The 15,040-nt window shown below is 42.2% G+C and overlaps 1 protein-coding gene and 1 pseudogene across 1 annotated transcript; both read right to left on the bottom strand.

Annotated features, from left to right (window-relative positions):
• Nucleotides 1–409: 409 nt before the first annotated feature.
• On the bottom strand, nucleotides 410–13,696 carry MS4A1 (membrane spanning 4-domains A1). The gene is made up of 7 exons (XM_036110619.2): nucleotides 13,518–13,696; nucleotides 7,406–7,580; nucleotides 6,847–6,966; nucleotides 5,669–5,725; nucleotides 3,929–4,165; nucleotides 3,087–3,188; nucleotides 410–2,206 (listed from the first exon to the last, which is right to left on the bottom strand). Exons 2-7 carry the CDS (start codon nucleotides 7,562–7,564, stop codon nucleotides 1,988–1,990), a joined length of 894 nt encoding a protein of 297 aa, XP_035966512.1. The 5' UTR covers nucleotides 7,565–7,580; nucleotides 13,518–13,696; the 3' UTR covers nucleotides 410–1,987.
• On the bottom strand, nucleotides 7,828–10,842 carry LOC118547260 (protein transport protein Sec61 subunit gamma pseudogene; annotated as a pseudogene).
• Nucleotides 13,697–15,040: the final 1,344 nt, after the last annotated feature.

Genomic DNA, 15,040 nt, shown 5'->3' on the forward strand with positions numbered 1-15,040 from the left:
GATTCGGAGAGAGATCCTCATATATATTTCAGAAGTGGAGAAAATAAGATAGAGGTGAGATCTTGTCTTCTTTGAAGGTTTTCTCATTAATTGTTTTCCTCTGGTCTGCCACTGCTTTTGTCCCTTTCCTCTAGTTCAGGGCAAGATTGCCTGTTCTATATTTTAGCCACATTCTGGAGTGCTAAGTGGGAGAAATCTGTTATTCAATTATTAAATTTTCCATGAAAATATTCCTTGGGAATCTGTGTGTCAGAATACGCTGGCATAAATAGTTGAAGTCCTGACATCACACAGTTCAAACTCAGATTGAGCTTATGTGAATATGAATTTAAGGCTATGGGAGCTTCCCTCATGGGTTGACATCACAAGAACACAGAAGACTGGGCAAACACCATATTTGAATCATCGGTTTCAGACAAGAATACAAATATAGTTTTATTCATTTAAAGCTAATTTTGAGGACTTTACATAGAGAAATGTCTTATCTCTTTTTTTTCTAATCACAGAAAATATCTTCTGTTGGTGGTCCCTAAAAAAGTAGAAATATCACAAGGAGTAGAAATCTCTTTGTATACCTGCCAGAATCTGGCAGCACTTAACATATAGAAAATGCTCAAATGTAATTGATAGATTATAGTAACATTCTTTCTATGTAGGGTACTAGTATGTCTTAATATAAACAGGAATTGAGAAGTAAGGTAGCTTTTGCCTGAGATTTGGCATCATAACTAATTATATTATTTTCAAGCATGATCTTCTTTTTTGAGAATGTCCATAGTACTTAGTGTCTACATTATGTAATCTAACAGCTAAGTATATATTAATGATGTAAGTAGTTTTCCAAATGTTGTGAATGTTTAAGTCTTTTTATCCCCAAGGAGTAAAACTTGATTCCTGACTCTTTTGTGTCTCTCTCAACACCTATTTCATGCTGGTCAGAGAGCAGGTGCTTATTAAAACCTGTTGACTTTGCTCAAGTAGTTTATGCAGGCAGTTTGGTTATTTCAGACATTATAGGATTTGAGTAAGAAGATCTGGGTATGAAAAAAGGCTCTCAAAATTACTAGCTGTGACCACTGACAAATTACCTTTACTTCTTTATAAATTACTTAGCCTCTTTGAATCATTTGTATGATGGACATGGATAGGGTTTTTTTTCTTGATTATGGAAGATCAAATGTAATTATTTGATAGACTACTTTGTGAACTGGAAATTACAAATACAACTGTTGATTATCATTTAAGATTTGGGTACTCATTATGGCATTTTCTTTGATTCTTCTCTTGCCTAAAGGCTAAAAGTAGGTAGAGAGTGCAACCAAGAGCCTAGAGCAGGAGTTAAGAAAAGTTAAGACAGATACAGACATGTCCATTTATAAGCTGTGCTGTTTGTACAAAGAAAGGGTTGGTATTGGCCACTTAGAGCTTCTGTGATGGGGTGTGGACGCTCTAAGAATGTACCACAGTGTCAGCCCCATAGAAAGATGGAATAGTTCCTTATTGCACCTCATTATTACTATTTTTTACTTTCCTTAAGACAGTGGTGCAAAAGAGACTCCACAAAATATGTAGATGTGGAAGGAATTAAAGATAGTTTTGGGATGGCCTGGAGCCCACGTTTATCTTTCTCATTAGGGGCAGAGATGGAATTGCCACTTTGACCACTACTACAAAGCCTTATCCAAGGAAAAGGCTAGTGAGAAATCATGCGGCGCAGCACCTAGTCCACCTTGTTGTAATGTAAGTAAGCTGCCCTGGACAGGAAACATGCTGACATGTTTTGCCTGCAATGGCTGTGTTCTCTGCATGAGAGAGAGAGAGAGAGTGTGAGCATGAGTGAGCTGTGGTCACTCCATGCAAAGGCCAGAGAGACAGATGGAGGATACTTGCAGAAGGCCTCAGGAAATGGGGGTGGATATGTCTCTTGGAAGCTATGAACACTAGTTTCTAATGCCTAAGAAAAGGAAACAGAAAGAAAAAAAAAAATTTAAGGAATGCTGTCATTTTCTATTGGTGAAGGTTCCTGATCCTGGGGAGGTTCTGGGAAGTTTATTTCCATTTCTTCTTCTTCTTCTTGGACTGGAATAATTTCAATCTCTTCTTCATTCTTTGGTTGGGAAGATATTTCAGTCAGCTCAACCATTTCATCAGTTGTTTCAATTGGCTGTTCTTTTTTTTCTTCAGCAGCTAACAGGACAACTACATCCTAGGACACAAAATTAAACAAACGTTTCTTGACCTTTTATATTGGCACATTTGTCAACAAACTCTATGAATATTTATCAAATACCTCCTGGTTTTTATGCTGTTTATGTTATTTCCTATATGCCTCCAAATACCAGGACTGATTTCCCAAGGGATCAAGTCACTTATCAAAGCTCATCTTCAAGGTTAGCAGATATTTGCTACATTGCCTGGAATGATCACACAGTATTTGGGAAAGAACACTGCAGTAATTGAGGAATTTAGATTCTAGTTTTGATTTGCCTTTATTGGATATAACTTTGGGAAGTTTGTTTTCCCTCGAATCCTGTTTTTCTCATCTGTAAAATGAAGGAACTGTGATGATTTCTAAATTTTAAGCTAACATTCTGTAGTTCGAAGCAGTTGATAATCAATCTGTCACTGGGATATTCCTATCTCCCAATTGTGGAGCCTCTCTGAACCTACTGTTTTGGAAGAGGGATTTGATGAAAAGGTGCAGGTGCGGGGCGGGGGGGAGGGAATACTGAGAAATTAAGTGGATGAACTAGTGCTTTTATCAGCCTTCAACCTGCAGCCACCCCACTTTTACACGCTCAGTGTGGAATCATGAAATCGAGATGGGCACGTGGAGTGAAGCGGAACTCAGGGTCAGTAAGTGCACATATCAGAGGGCTGTATCCTCTGTCTAAACTTTAGGCTTATTTCAAATTTCAAGACACTTTTGCCTCATTAGGTATTTTCTGCTTTCCAGAAATCTGCCAAGACCATTTTTCATGAAGCTCTTAGTCTCAAAGATAGATTAGATTACATTTGCTGTAAATGATTTTTTTGTAGGTATGATTTCCCAGAGGGGGTGAGTGGACAGGGTGGCTACTACTTACAGATTTAGGTTTGGAGCACAGTTGTTTCCATTCATTCTCAACAATGCCAGCCGTCACAAGTTTCTGGAAGAAGGTAAAGATCCCCATCACAGCAAAAATGCCCTGAAGAACGACAGAAAAAACAAGGGCAAAAATAAATAATAGCTTAAAGAATATGGCTGCTGCTCAGTCAGTGACTGTTGGCTAAAATTAAGATTAGAAGTTCAGTTCTTTAGGTAATGATCAACTGTAAGAACTACTATTATCTTTAAAACCCTAACACTTAGCACAACAACTGGCACCCCACAGATGGTTAATGCATGTTGCTGATAGAAAATAAGGCAACGGAAATTAGTTGAAGAATCAGTCCTATGTAGGAAAAATTAACCACTGAATCCCAAATTAAGTTGTATCCAGCTTTAGGTGGTATGGTATCACAATGAAGGAAACCTATCTATACTTGGAAGATACATTTTCCCCCTTCAAATTCTACCTGGAAAATTCATTGAGGCAAAAGATGTTCATAATAACGTAGGTACTTCTTCAGTGTCCATCTTAATCATACCAATAATTATTAACCAGTAATAATAATAATAATTAATTTTAAAGCAAACACGTAGCATTTTCTGTGTTCCAGTTCTAAGCATTTTGCATATGTTAACTTAATCACTCAAAACAGCCCTACGAGATAAGTACTGTTAATTTCCCCATTTTACAGCTGGAGAAACTGAGGCAGAATGTGGTTAAAATTCTTGCCCAAAAGCTGTATAGGCAGTAAGTAGCAGATATCTTGATCCAGAGTTGACACTCATAATAAAAACACTAAATTTCTTCCCTGAAAAGAAACCTGATTTCACACTTACCAAGAAAACAGATCGTATGCTGTCACAATATTGTATAGACAGAGAGTTTTTCTCAGCAGGGTTGGCTGGTTCACAGTTGTGTATGTTAATATATGGCATGGAAACGTTAATAAGATTCAAATTATCCATTTTAAAAAAATGGGAAATGGTAATATTAAATATGTCCATGATCAAAAAAATTATTCCAGAAATAGCAGCAAAGAGGCTCAATGAGTTCATTATCATTTTCCCTTTGACCTGAAATGGAGACATGAAGATTTGTTAATGGGGTTTGATTTCATTTGAAGAATCTAAGCTAGGAAGGAATTCCAGATGCCATTCCTCTGACTCACAAGGGCACTACACCTACATCATATTAAACTATACTTCTCTCAGTGGTTTTAGTGTCCTTGTCACTGTAAAATGACAACCTTCATCTCTAACTTGCATTCCTTCCTTGGTCTTCCCCATCTCATTTTACTGCTTCATATCCAGTTTATCAAGAGAAAATTCTAGGCGTCATCCTAAATTCTTCTATTTTGTACCCCTGCACTTGCTTTCACTGCCACTGCTATCACCCTGCTAGGCATTCAGTAAATATTGGTTGAGTGAGTGAATATAAATAGTATTCAGATTACGTCTGCATAGGAAGGTAGAGGGAAGAGGGGGGAAGGAGCTTCTTCCATCACAATGAAGTGAGATGGTTCTGTGGGTTTAGGGAGGGAAGGAGCAGATAGAACCCTCTGGGTCTATACCAACAAGTGGAAACAACAGTGGCAGGAACACCACCACCTACTCCCTGTTGACACAGGTTGCAATCAGCCTGAGCCTGCCATCTTTCAAAATGTCATTAGGGCTGACATCTCTAGGTAGCGTAGGTAAAGGGTGTCAGAGGGAGCATTCTACTTGCAGGAATGATAAAAGGTCGAAACAGGAAAATATATATGACAAGTACCTAATAGTATAGGATTATCTTAAAATAATCATTTTAAGACATACATAGCTCATCCCTGGCAATAAGACCTACAGATGGCAAGTCAGTAGGACTGGCTATATCTGGAGAATAAAACAACTTGTTCCTCCCCCCCCGCCCAAAACTGAGTTTGTCAGACCACTCTAGAGAAGAGCCATTTCCATTCACTCAATCCCTCACTGACTTTGGAAGTGACACAAATTAGTAATAACTTATTAGTAAGTATAAAAAACTTGGGGGAGGAACTTGCTGATAAGCTCATGACCCTGGGTGTACATGTGTTACAGGGGTTATAGAGTAAGTCCCCCTGTAGGTCCTTGAAGCCTCTGAAGCACTTTCATGTATATTAGGCCATTCATCCTCATGACAATATGGTAGCACCATTTTATAGAGGTACATAGAGGTAAACTGACTTGCTCACATTTAACGAGGTTTAAGTGAATCACAGTATTGATTAGAGTTTCCTAAATGGTGGTCTAAGAGAAATGACACAGCTCTCAAAGAGATCTGTTACTCTCACACAACATTTAACATTCATTAGACCATAGCATGTTGCTGTTCATGGGTCAGCCTATAATTCTGTTTCCACAGACATAATTCAGGTAGGTCTCATTTCCAAGTTTATTATGAATAACATCACAGCAGCTTTCTAGAGAATATTTTGCTTTTGGGGATTGAGAGATAACTCAGTGCTACTGTCATCCCAAAGGTTTTTAAAGGTTTTTGTTTTCAACTGAGAAAGTAGATATTTCTCTGATGTGGGGAAAGAAGGACATACGATTACTTGCCAAACTCTTCCTGGGGTTTTTGTCCGCTGCTGCCAGGAGTGATCCAGAAATGATATACTGTGAAAAAAGAGGTGGTGGTTGGGGAAGGCGTGGGGGACATGGGAGAAGAGGCAGAGAGGGAGAGAGGCAGAGAGGGAGGTCACTTTTTACATTGAGACCTGGTTGTAAAAAAGCTATCCACATTTCCAACCCCTTTCACAAAACTGTCCAGCCATTTTTACAGTATTCATTCATTTTTCAGCAGTCACATTTCTCCTTTATTCGTGCTCAGCTATATTCAGTCTATGCCTTTTATTCAACTAACTGGGGAGCTGTGACTAGGAATATAGTAAGACCAGAGGCAGAACTCATGTTTTCAGGTCAGTGAATACTAACAACTGTGAATTTGAAAGTTTTAGTTTTAGTTTTTCTTTTTTGAATTTGTGGATTTCTCTTTGGAGTTCACAGTGGTTTAAAGGACTGATGCCAATGAAGAGTGAATCAGTGTGGAAGGAAATACTTGGCCTGAAGGCCGTAGGCGCTCCACTAAAATGTTGGCCATTGCAGGAAGTGACGGCGATTATTTCTTATCTTCCTTGTCTACTGTTCAGGACATAAAATGGGGGAAACTCTTGTTTTAATCCATCTCTCTTTGTTCTGAAATTTTCAATCCTGGATACATCTTTATAGTGGCAACTATGGAAGTATCATGATGGCATAAACATGGCTGCCCCATACCACACCCAGACAAGGTTACAAGCTTGGAAAACATGTACATGAAAGAACCATAAGGATTGCTGCTCTGCTGATAAGCCAGAGGAGATTCATTTGGGATGGGACTGATTTTACCACCTGCGACAAAGCTGCACAGAACTGTAGGAGAAAGGACCAGGTGGGAGGAAATGGGATGCTCCCCTGCCTTCCTGCTTTCTGAAACACCATGCTGTATGGTCCAAATGTTTAGTGCCCTTCTCCCCCCTCTCCACATTGACTTTGGAGAGGTCCCACTTTGGACAATCTTCCTTCCCTCTGAATTCACGTGAAGCATGACCACTGACTTTCAATGGGATTCATGCTCAATTTAGTCAACTTCTCTTTCCGGTAAATTATTTTAACCTCATAACCTATTTCCCAGCCATATACTTTCTTCAGCCTTTTTGTCTGCATCACTTCCCAAATGGTTGTTAGCTCTTACTCACCATAATGCCTCCCCAGAGAGGGTACCACACAGTTATACATATAGGTGCATAGACATCCGTGTGAATCATCAGGAGGCCGCCTAGGGCAATGTGGAAGAGCCCATTCATAATCTGGATGGCCTGGAGAGAGAATGGGGGCACTGATGATGCACTGAAGTCATCATCAAGTCAGAAAACAAAGGTAAGGCTAGAAGCCCTGGCTCCTGACTTGGGGTTGCATAAAATGCCTAAAAGAAGTGGTGGAGGTGCCAAGACCTTTGTCTTGTTCAGATCCATTTTCCCCACCACCTGGGGCATTTCCAAGGCAGATGTCTGGGATGCTGGTGACAAACTTGGATGGGAGACCCCTAAATATGCAAACCACGAAATCAAAAGGGGAAAGATCACTGTGGTAATTTCTCTGCACGTCCCTGATTTGGCACATTGTGTCAGATGTAAACAACATCTCGGGTTGGGTCAAATACCTTCTAGTTGGATTGCATTCTGTACCTAGCCTACAGCATCTGCTTCTGTAGGCCAGAGAGTCTCTAGGATACAGAATGGAGTGCAGCTGACTTACCCCTAATGTCTTAGGTTCCCTCATGAAGAAGTTTTGTGTAGGGCCCACCACTGAAGGCATCCTTTTGGGAATTATTTTTTGAACAGGATGCATGGCAGTAGGACCTTTCATAGGATCGGCTTGGAAAGTTCCACTCCTTGAATTTCTGGGTGTCGTCATTTCACCCTCAGAACTCCTAAAAATAAAACAAATAATAAAATGGGCAGAGAGAGAGAGAGAATAGGATTTTCAGCAGTCTTTTATCTTGTCTCGTGCATCTGAATACTTTTCTCCGTATTCCTTCCATGAATGTTGTTGAGGGTAGACATGGCCTCTTCCCAGTGGCTTTGAGTCTGAGGCAAAGCCTACTGCTGTGTTTGAAGACAGGATCTGAAGGGGGCATCTCAGGCAAGGACCCATGAGCCCAGGGATCCCTGCCAGGATTCTTTTTTTTTTTTTGAAATTGTTTTAATTTACAAACACAAAACACCTTGGAAGACAAAAAAATGAAAGAAAAACACAAAACATATAGGCAAATTTTTACTCCATGAGCTTCTCAAATCCTCACTTATTCATACCAATCCCCAAGATGAAAAACTCTTCTAAAAAGGTATTCAGCTGCCCACAATGATGTTATTAATAAGGATAAGGATTAATTTCACAAAAAAGCCAATGAATCCCATTATAGCAAATCCTATTGCTGTTGCCATGGCAATCTTCTGGCATTCTTTTCTATCAGGTTTAGTGCATCTTTTAACCACTCGAATTGAGTCCTTCACAAACTGCCGACTTGGCTCAACAAACTGCATTACCTGATCCTTGATGACTGCCAGCCAACTGCTCAGACACCAGGGACACGTAGCACAAAAGCGAACTGACCTCCCTGCCAGGATTCTTGACAACCATGTTTGGGGCATGCTTTATCATTGTAGAGAAATCCATGTTCGTCTGTCTGCATGGCCCGTGTGTCTCTCATTCCTGGATGCTTTTCTACACTCTCATATTGGAAAATGTATTTTGTCATTGCCTTATCCTCATCCTTTTGCTTACCTGCTTTTGTCTGTTGTGATGGGCCAGAGGCATCGTGAAGGAGTATGGTGAGCACTCATTAGAGTCAATAGGAGCTGATTCTAGTCTTCCTCTACCACCAGCTCTGCAACCTTGAATAAACCACTTTAAGGAGGCTCTCTATGGTTGTATGTAAGACTTGGCCTCCTGAGACAGGTTGCCTAGGTTCAAATTGTGATTATTCTGTTGCGGCAAAACTACAGGCAAGTTCTTTAAATTCTCTGGGCCTCAAGTTTTTCAACTGCAAAATGGGAATTATCATTCTTGTCTTATAATATAGGGTTTCTGTAAGACTTAAATGGACTGATGGACTGTGTGTGTGGCTGGTGTCTTTTCATTCAGGTGTAGCTCAAATGTCAGCTCCTCAGAAAAAGCCTTGCCCGAGTCCTCAGTCCACAGTGATCCTCATCCACAGCACCCCAGTTTTTTGCTTCATGGTACTTACCACTATGGGGAATTACCTTGATTATTTGCTTGCTTGTTTATTGGCATTTTCTCCCCACTAGAATATAAATTCCATCAAAGCAGAGACCTTGACCCTCTTGTTCAGTATCTAAATTATGTGGATTGAGTAGTTTCTTAACATTGCTGAGGAAATAAATGTATGTAAAGCACTCGTGTCTGCATAATTATTACCTGTTTTTGTTGCTATTCTAGTTCTTAGTATTATTACCTTTAGGAGCATTAGTTCCTGTCTTTCCCATTGGAAAAATGAGACCAGTACCCCTGTCACAGATACATTGTGAGAAATAAGTAAGTTTGCATATGAAAGTGCCTCATACATGGGGAGAAAGTAGGAAGTGCTGTCTGTTCTTAGATTTCATGATTTATTCATTTCTGAAGTTAGTGATTATTACCAAGACCCTTCCCAGTTCTCATGTTGTAAGACTGTTCAACTGTCTTCATCTGTACTTCCTTTTGGCATTTGTTTATGTCAATTACTTACATGAATTCTGTTGGGTCTTTCCTGGGCCCTGGACATCTCTCTTTAGGGACACATCTTTGGTCTCGTCTTTGTCAACTGTAAGTCATGTAAGGGGCCTTGGAGACCAAGACTGTCTGCCCAGCTTGCTTATCCTGTTGAAGTCACACCGAGCTGGGTGCCTGTTGGTGTGCTGTGGGACAGGTGCTTGGGAGTCGCCCAGGCCTCGTGTTTGCACCCACTTTATAGTGACAAAGAGATTTCACAATCTGAAGTTCACTTAAGCCTCACAGAGTGGACAAGGGATGAATTGTTGCTTCTATTGTGTAGAAAAGGTGATGGGGCACGAAATCGTTAGGTCACTTGTTCCAGTTACATGACTACTAGAGATTGAAAGTGAGGGCTTGGACCTATCTAACAAGGTATCTGGCTGCTTTGGCCCCCGTGCAGAACAGGGGTTCAGGCTTTCACTTATGAACCTCTCCCCTCTTCAGATGGATGTGCTATTTGGGTGACTAGAAAGCAATCGAAAACAATATTTTTCAGGACCACGGGCTGAAGGGAAGAGAGGAGGCTTCAACTGGGTGCTTTGCACTTGATTTTGCTTCACCTCTCAATTATCAGGTGTCATGTGGTCTTGGAGGTTTTGGTGCTTTGCACCACAAACCAACCAACAAGATCACTGACGAAAAGGAATGTATTAATATAGCCCACGAAGGAGTTTACAGACTGATTCTTATCACCAGGCAGAATTTTTGGAGCTGGTTAAAACCTCAGAAACCATTCTGTTCGTTTGACAAATGAGGAAGCTGCAGCCCAGGGATGGGCTGTGGCTCGTTACAGACCTTGCATTCGGTGACAGTCAAACCAGAAGGCAGTCACCGCAGCTCTGAGGCTGGCGCTCTTACTGCTGCCTCGTGGCCAGACCACGTAGTTCAGTTGTTTACTGAGCACCCTCTGCATGCCTGGGATGTCATGCATCTAGTGCCAAGCCGCCTGCCTTACTAAGTAGGCATTTTGTCTTTTTTGCAGATGTGGAAGTGCAAGCCCAGAGAGGTTAATTTTCCCATTGGTAGGAAGGGAATGAGCTGGAGTCCCCACACTCCTCTCCAGAGGGCTCTTCTTAGTGAGGACAATTTAAAGAGCAAAGGTCATCAGTTCTCTGGACAGAACAAGACAACTGGACTAGTGTTGTTTTAATTTCTCCTTATTTTTCAACTGCCTGAGGCTATGTCTGTATTATTGGGGAGATAAACCTCCTGTATAAGCCACGTCCTACTGGGGCCACGTCTGCAGTGGCTAGGGGCAGTGGTGACTGTTGGGGAGAAATATTTTATTTCGCTATTAAAATTGATGTCTCACTATGGCAACTCTATTTCTATGAAGCCTTCAACACGTATTATGTAAAATAGTAGTTTATAAACATAAACATACCCGTTTCAATATGCTACTTCATTTTTTATGGGAATAATCTCTCTAAAATATATACATATTTTTATGCCAGAGCATTATAGACTAGGTAATGAAATTTTTGTTGTATGGGAATATATAAAATTAGAGCACATACTCCTAAGGATATCATAGATTCCTGCAGCTTTGCCCTGTCATTGTTTTTTAATTTTTCACAATGACTTAAACAGTGCCCAACACACAGTTGTGCTCCAAGCCTAGTTGGTATATTAGCAAGGGTTACTGGGCACATTGGTCGAATGTGATCACAGTAGGATTTCGTTTTCACTAAACTGTATTACCATCAGGGCTCAGTCGATCAGACACTGCCCCATATTTTATTACAGTGACTTCTGCAAATCTTTTTTTGGTTTTTAAAAGGCACCACTGTTTCTGTGTACATCCGCTGCAGAAAATCTCACAGCCTTTATGGGTTTTGGTTCAAATAATGACTTTTAGGTCCAGTAATTACATCATGTAATGAGAAGTTCAAAGCTGCCTAGATTTTGTCACCTCAACTTCCTCCTTTGCCACTCAAAATAGTTCTGCATTTTTATCCTTTCTGGCCTCATGCGCGTATTATCTCTGAGGAAGGATGTTCTGACTTCCTTTCCCTCTGCCTGTGCTCCTCAGCCATCTCCGTGCACCAGGACGTCAGTCCTTCAGAGAAAGTGGTTCTTGTACCTTCAGTCTTATTTGTGCGGCTGTACCACGGAAAGTGCTAGTCCCGGCTCTGCTGCTTGCCACTGCTCTCGCCTCACTATTCAGAGTACTGTTCGGGAACATGAGGTGATTTGCAATTTATAATGTACTAAACGCTCAAACAAGAACCGTTACTACTGGACCTTTTGGTGATTAAAATGTGCTGCAGTGTCCCCATTCCCAGCCCCCTTCCTTCAATCTGGCAATGTCCCCAGCCACTGCCTAGTGTCCTGTCTTAGCGCCAGCTTCTTCCGAGCTCGTCGCCTCCACCGCCTCACCACCCACTCGCTCCGCGAGCTTCGCTGCCTGCCGGATGCTGCCAGAGCCACTCAGCTGAGGCTGCTGTGTCCGAGGCCTGTGCTGCAGAGTCTGTGGTCTTTCCTCAGGCAGGACCACTCAGACTGCTTTATTTCTGTCCCCCTGTCCCCCAGGCTTAAAGAGCGGGAGCCATGTTTCTCTCCAGCTCCTTCATCTCCATGTTCGGTCAGTCATGCCGCTTCTTCCTCTGTAAGGTGTCTTACTTGGCGTGTGGACCATTTTCTACTCCCAGTGTCACCCCATGAGTTTGATTCTCATTTCCCCTCCTGGGTTAGCACAAAAGTCCTACTCTTCTGCCTTTGGTCTTTCTCTTGTCTAATCCATCCTCTGTAGAGCCGCTAGATCAGGCCCCAAATCACCACTTGAAGGCCTGCCCATCCTGAGCTTAACTCTTTGTCTGGTTTGTTATTGCCTCTGGGAAAAACCTGTACCTGGCCCCCCCATGGCCTTCAAGGTGCAGGTCTACAGCCCTTCTGAAGCTGCACCCCACCGCTCCCCACCGGAGCCACTGATCTGGACACATATCCTGCTTTCTTCTTGGAACCCTGTCCACATTGAAATGCTCCCCTCCCGCCCCCTTCAGGGCCAGACTCCCCATTAGACACTCACATCACCTGAGACTATCTCGCATGGCTTCTTCAAAGCCCCCAGCTCTCTGCATTCCTTCCTTGTCACCAACTGTTTTCTTTCTCATGAGCTAATACTGTAACTTTTCTAATGGGGTGTACATTTCTTAAGGGATGTCCTGCTAGGGTTACATAGAGAACCTGTTTTCTCCGTGTACTATGAGCTCAATAAATGTTAAACTGAACTTTTTCCTCAGGGAAGATTTACACATAAATGCTCAGGATGTTGGACCAAAAGGTGATCGTTTCACCTCGCTTGATGATCAGTGAGATCAAGCCATTTTGTTGGAAACGGGAAAGGTAATCACATTATATATTGGTTTTAGGAAACAATTATGACGTGGCTAAAACTCATCTTTGTGGCCCTTCCTTAAACCTTCCTCGTCTACAGTGCGCAGTCTCACTGTAGGCTTCTGTGATAGATTTGAGGCAGGAATTTTGTGCTCAGTTTGATGTCCCCAAGTCCCCTCCAGAAAATGTTAGCTTGTGATGTTTAACAACATCTCAGGGTATTCACATCTAGCAGGATATCTTTGGAGAAAAAAACATTCAGAACGAGAGAAGTCGAAATATTTTCATGATAGCCATGGCTGATTATTTTCTTCTGTAGAACCAGGTGGTTCTAAGAGCTTTAGGATTTTAGCTCATTTAATCTTAGATAAAGCAGTGGGTAATACATTGGCTGCCATCTTATAGGTGAGCAAACCGAGGAACGTAGAGGTTTGGTAACTTGCCTGTAGATCTGCAGGTGGTGGAGCTCCGGTTTGAGCCCAGGAGCTTGGTAACAACGCTATTGTCTACATGCTGCAATCTGCTGCTTTTGTAGAATGGCTCCTAGTTCATTGGCCAGGCTCTCTCTTGAGAGAGGGAGTGGTTAAGGGAGTGGGTGGGCAGCAAGCCCTGGTACCCCTCCTCACATTGTGACAATACCAGAAGACCTGACCAGGGAACCCTTGAGGGAAAGCCGAGAATCTAGTCTCCAAAACCATCCAATGGTTTACCCGTCACTCCCTTTTAGTCGCTTAAAAAAAGCAAACTGGCTCCTTACCTGAGTGTCCGAAGCCTTCGGGCGCGTGGCTGATTCGGATGCTTGCTGCTGAGTTCACTTCCACTGCTGGTGTCTCACATACACAGGGGTGAGTGACATAAGGCAGGTCTGGGGCCTCTCATAGATACCAGGTGACAGGAAATCAGTGGCTTCTGCTACCTTGGCCTTTGCCCCAATCACTTCGGTTTAATGCACACTTACCAGAGCCAAAGGATATACAAAAAAGTTTCTGCCTTACCAGGAGGTTTCACTTCTTGAAAAGGACCCCAGGGGACTGCCTAGCGTACTTTACGCTACCTTAATTAGAAGAACTTTGCAGCCCCCACCCTGTAAGCAGGTGTGGATGGTGGATCCCCAAGGGCAAGAAGGGCTCTAGAAATTCTCTAAAGATGGGCTGTTAGGACTTTTACCTTTTTACTTCACTTTTAGGAGTGAGTAGGTAGGAAGAAGGTATCCAAGTGGAGAGATTGAAGAATCATTAAGCCCGGTCGTTTGGGAGTGTTGTAGGTATCCCTCTCCAAATATTGTCCACATTTACCCACACTTAGGGTTCTAGTGGGACCATGTATGTCTTGTGTGGGATTTACTAGAAATGGCCTAAAAGTGTACGTTGGTGCTGTAGAATACATCCTCAGAAGCTTGAGGCAAGAGTTCCATGTTTTGGGATACAAACTGAAGTAGCCCTTTTACCGACAAACCCCCTCTTTTTTTTCCATCTGTCTCATTCCCTTGTGTCCCCTCTCTTTTCAGTCTGGCCTGGAGCTATACCACTGCTAGATCAAGTGAGAGAATGGAGGAAGCCGGTAGCCAGGGAAGTGTAAATATTTGGGAAAAAATCAAAGAAAGTTTTGCCCAAAGATATTGTTTCCCCTGCCCCCACCATATACAACTTTTATGTCCATATGTTGGATTTCTCATTGCTTTTAATTTCCTTGTCCCTTGCTTTATTTTATGAGAGACCCAGGGCTATAATTAGGTAGTTGTTTGCCTAATCTAAAAATATGGCAGCTCTCCTGCCAAATTTGAGGTTAATTCCTATCTTCCCTCCATCTCTCCCTCTATCGCTCTCTCTTCTCACCTCTCTCTCTCTCCCCACCTCCTTCCTCTGTTCTCTGTTTCTCCCTCTGCCTCTCTCTATGATGACGGTTTGGATCAGAGGGTTAGAGCCGATGGGTAGGAGTAGTTCTGGAGTGCCTGATTTTGGGGTGACATCAAAACAAGTGCCGTCTTCCCACCATTGAAGCAGTTCATTAGTGGAACAGGCTACCATGTGAATAGAGAACTTGCTGTCATCAAGTATACACAAGTAAAAGGCATACAGTCACCTCTCATAAATCTTATAGAGAGAAGAGGAGCAGAAACATAAGATCTGCTGTCTATTTAAGCATCTGGATGTAGGTCTGATGATCTGCTGGAGTGCTTGAATGTTGGCAACAGGGATGATAATTACAGCAGATCTGAGCTGTGGGTGATTGTGAGGCCAGAGATTGGAGTCCAGGATGATGGGTGGTCACTGGAATCTG

This window comes from Halichoerus grypus, chromosome 11 (assembly GCF_964656455.1).
Source record: "Halichoerus grypus chromosome 11, mHalGry1.hap1.1, whole genome shotgun sequence".
In the NCBI taxonomy this organism is placed as follows: domain Eukaryota; kingdom Metazoa; phylum Chordata; class Mammalia; order Carnivora; family Phocidae; genus Halichoerus; species Halichoerus grypus.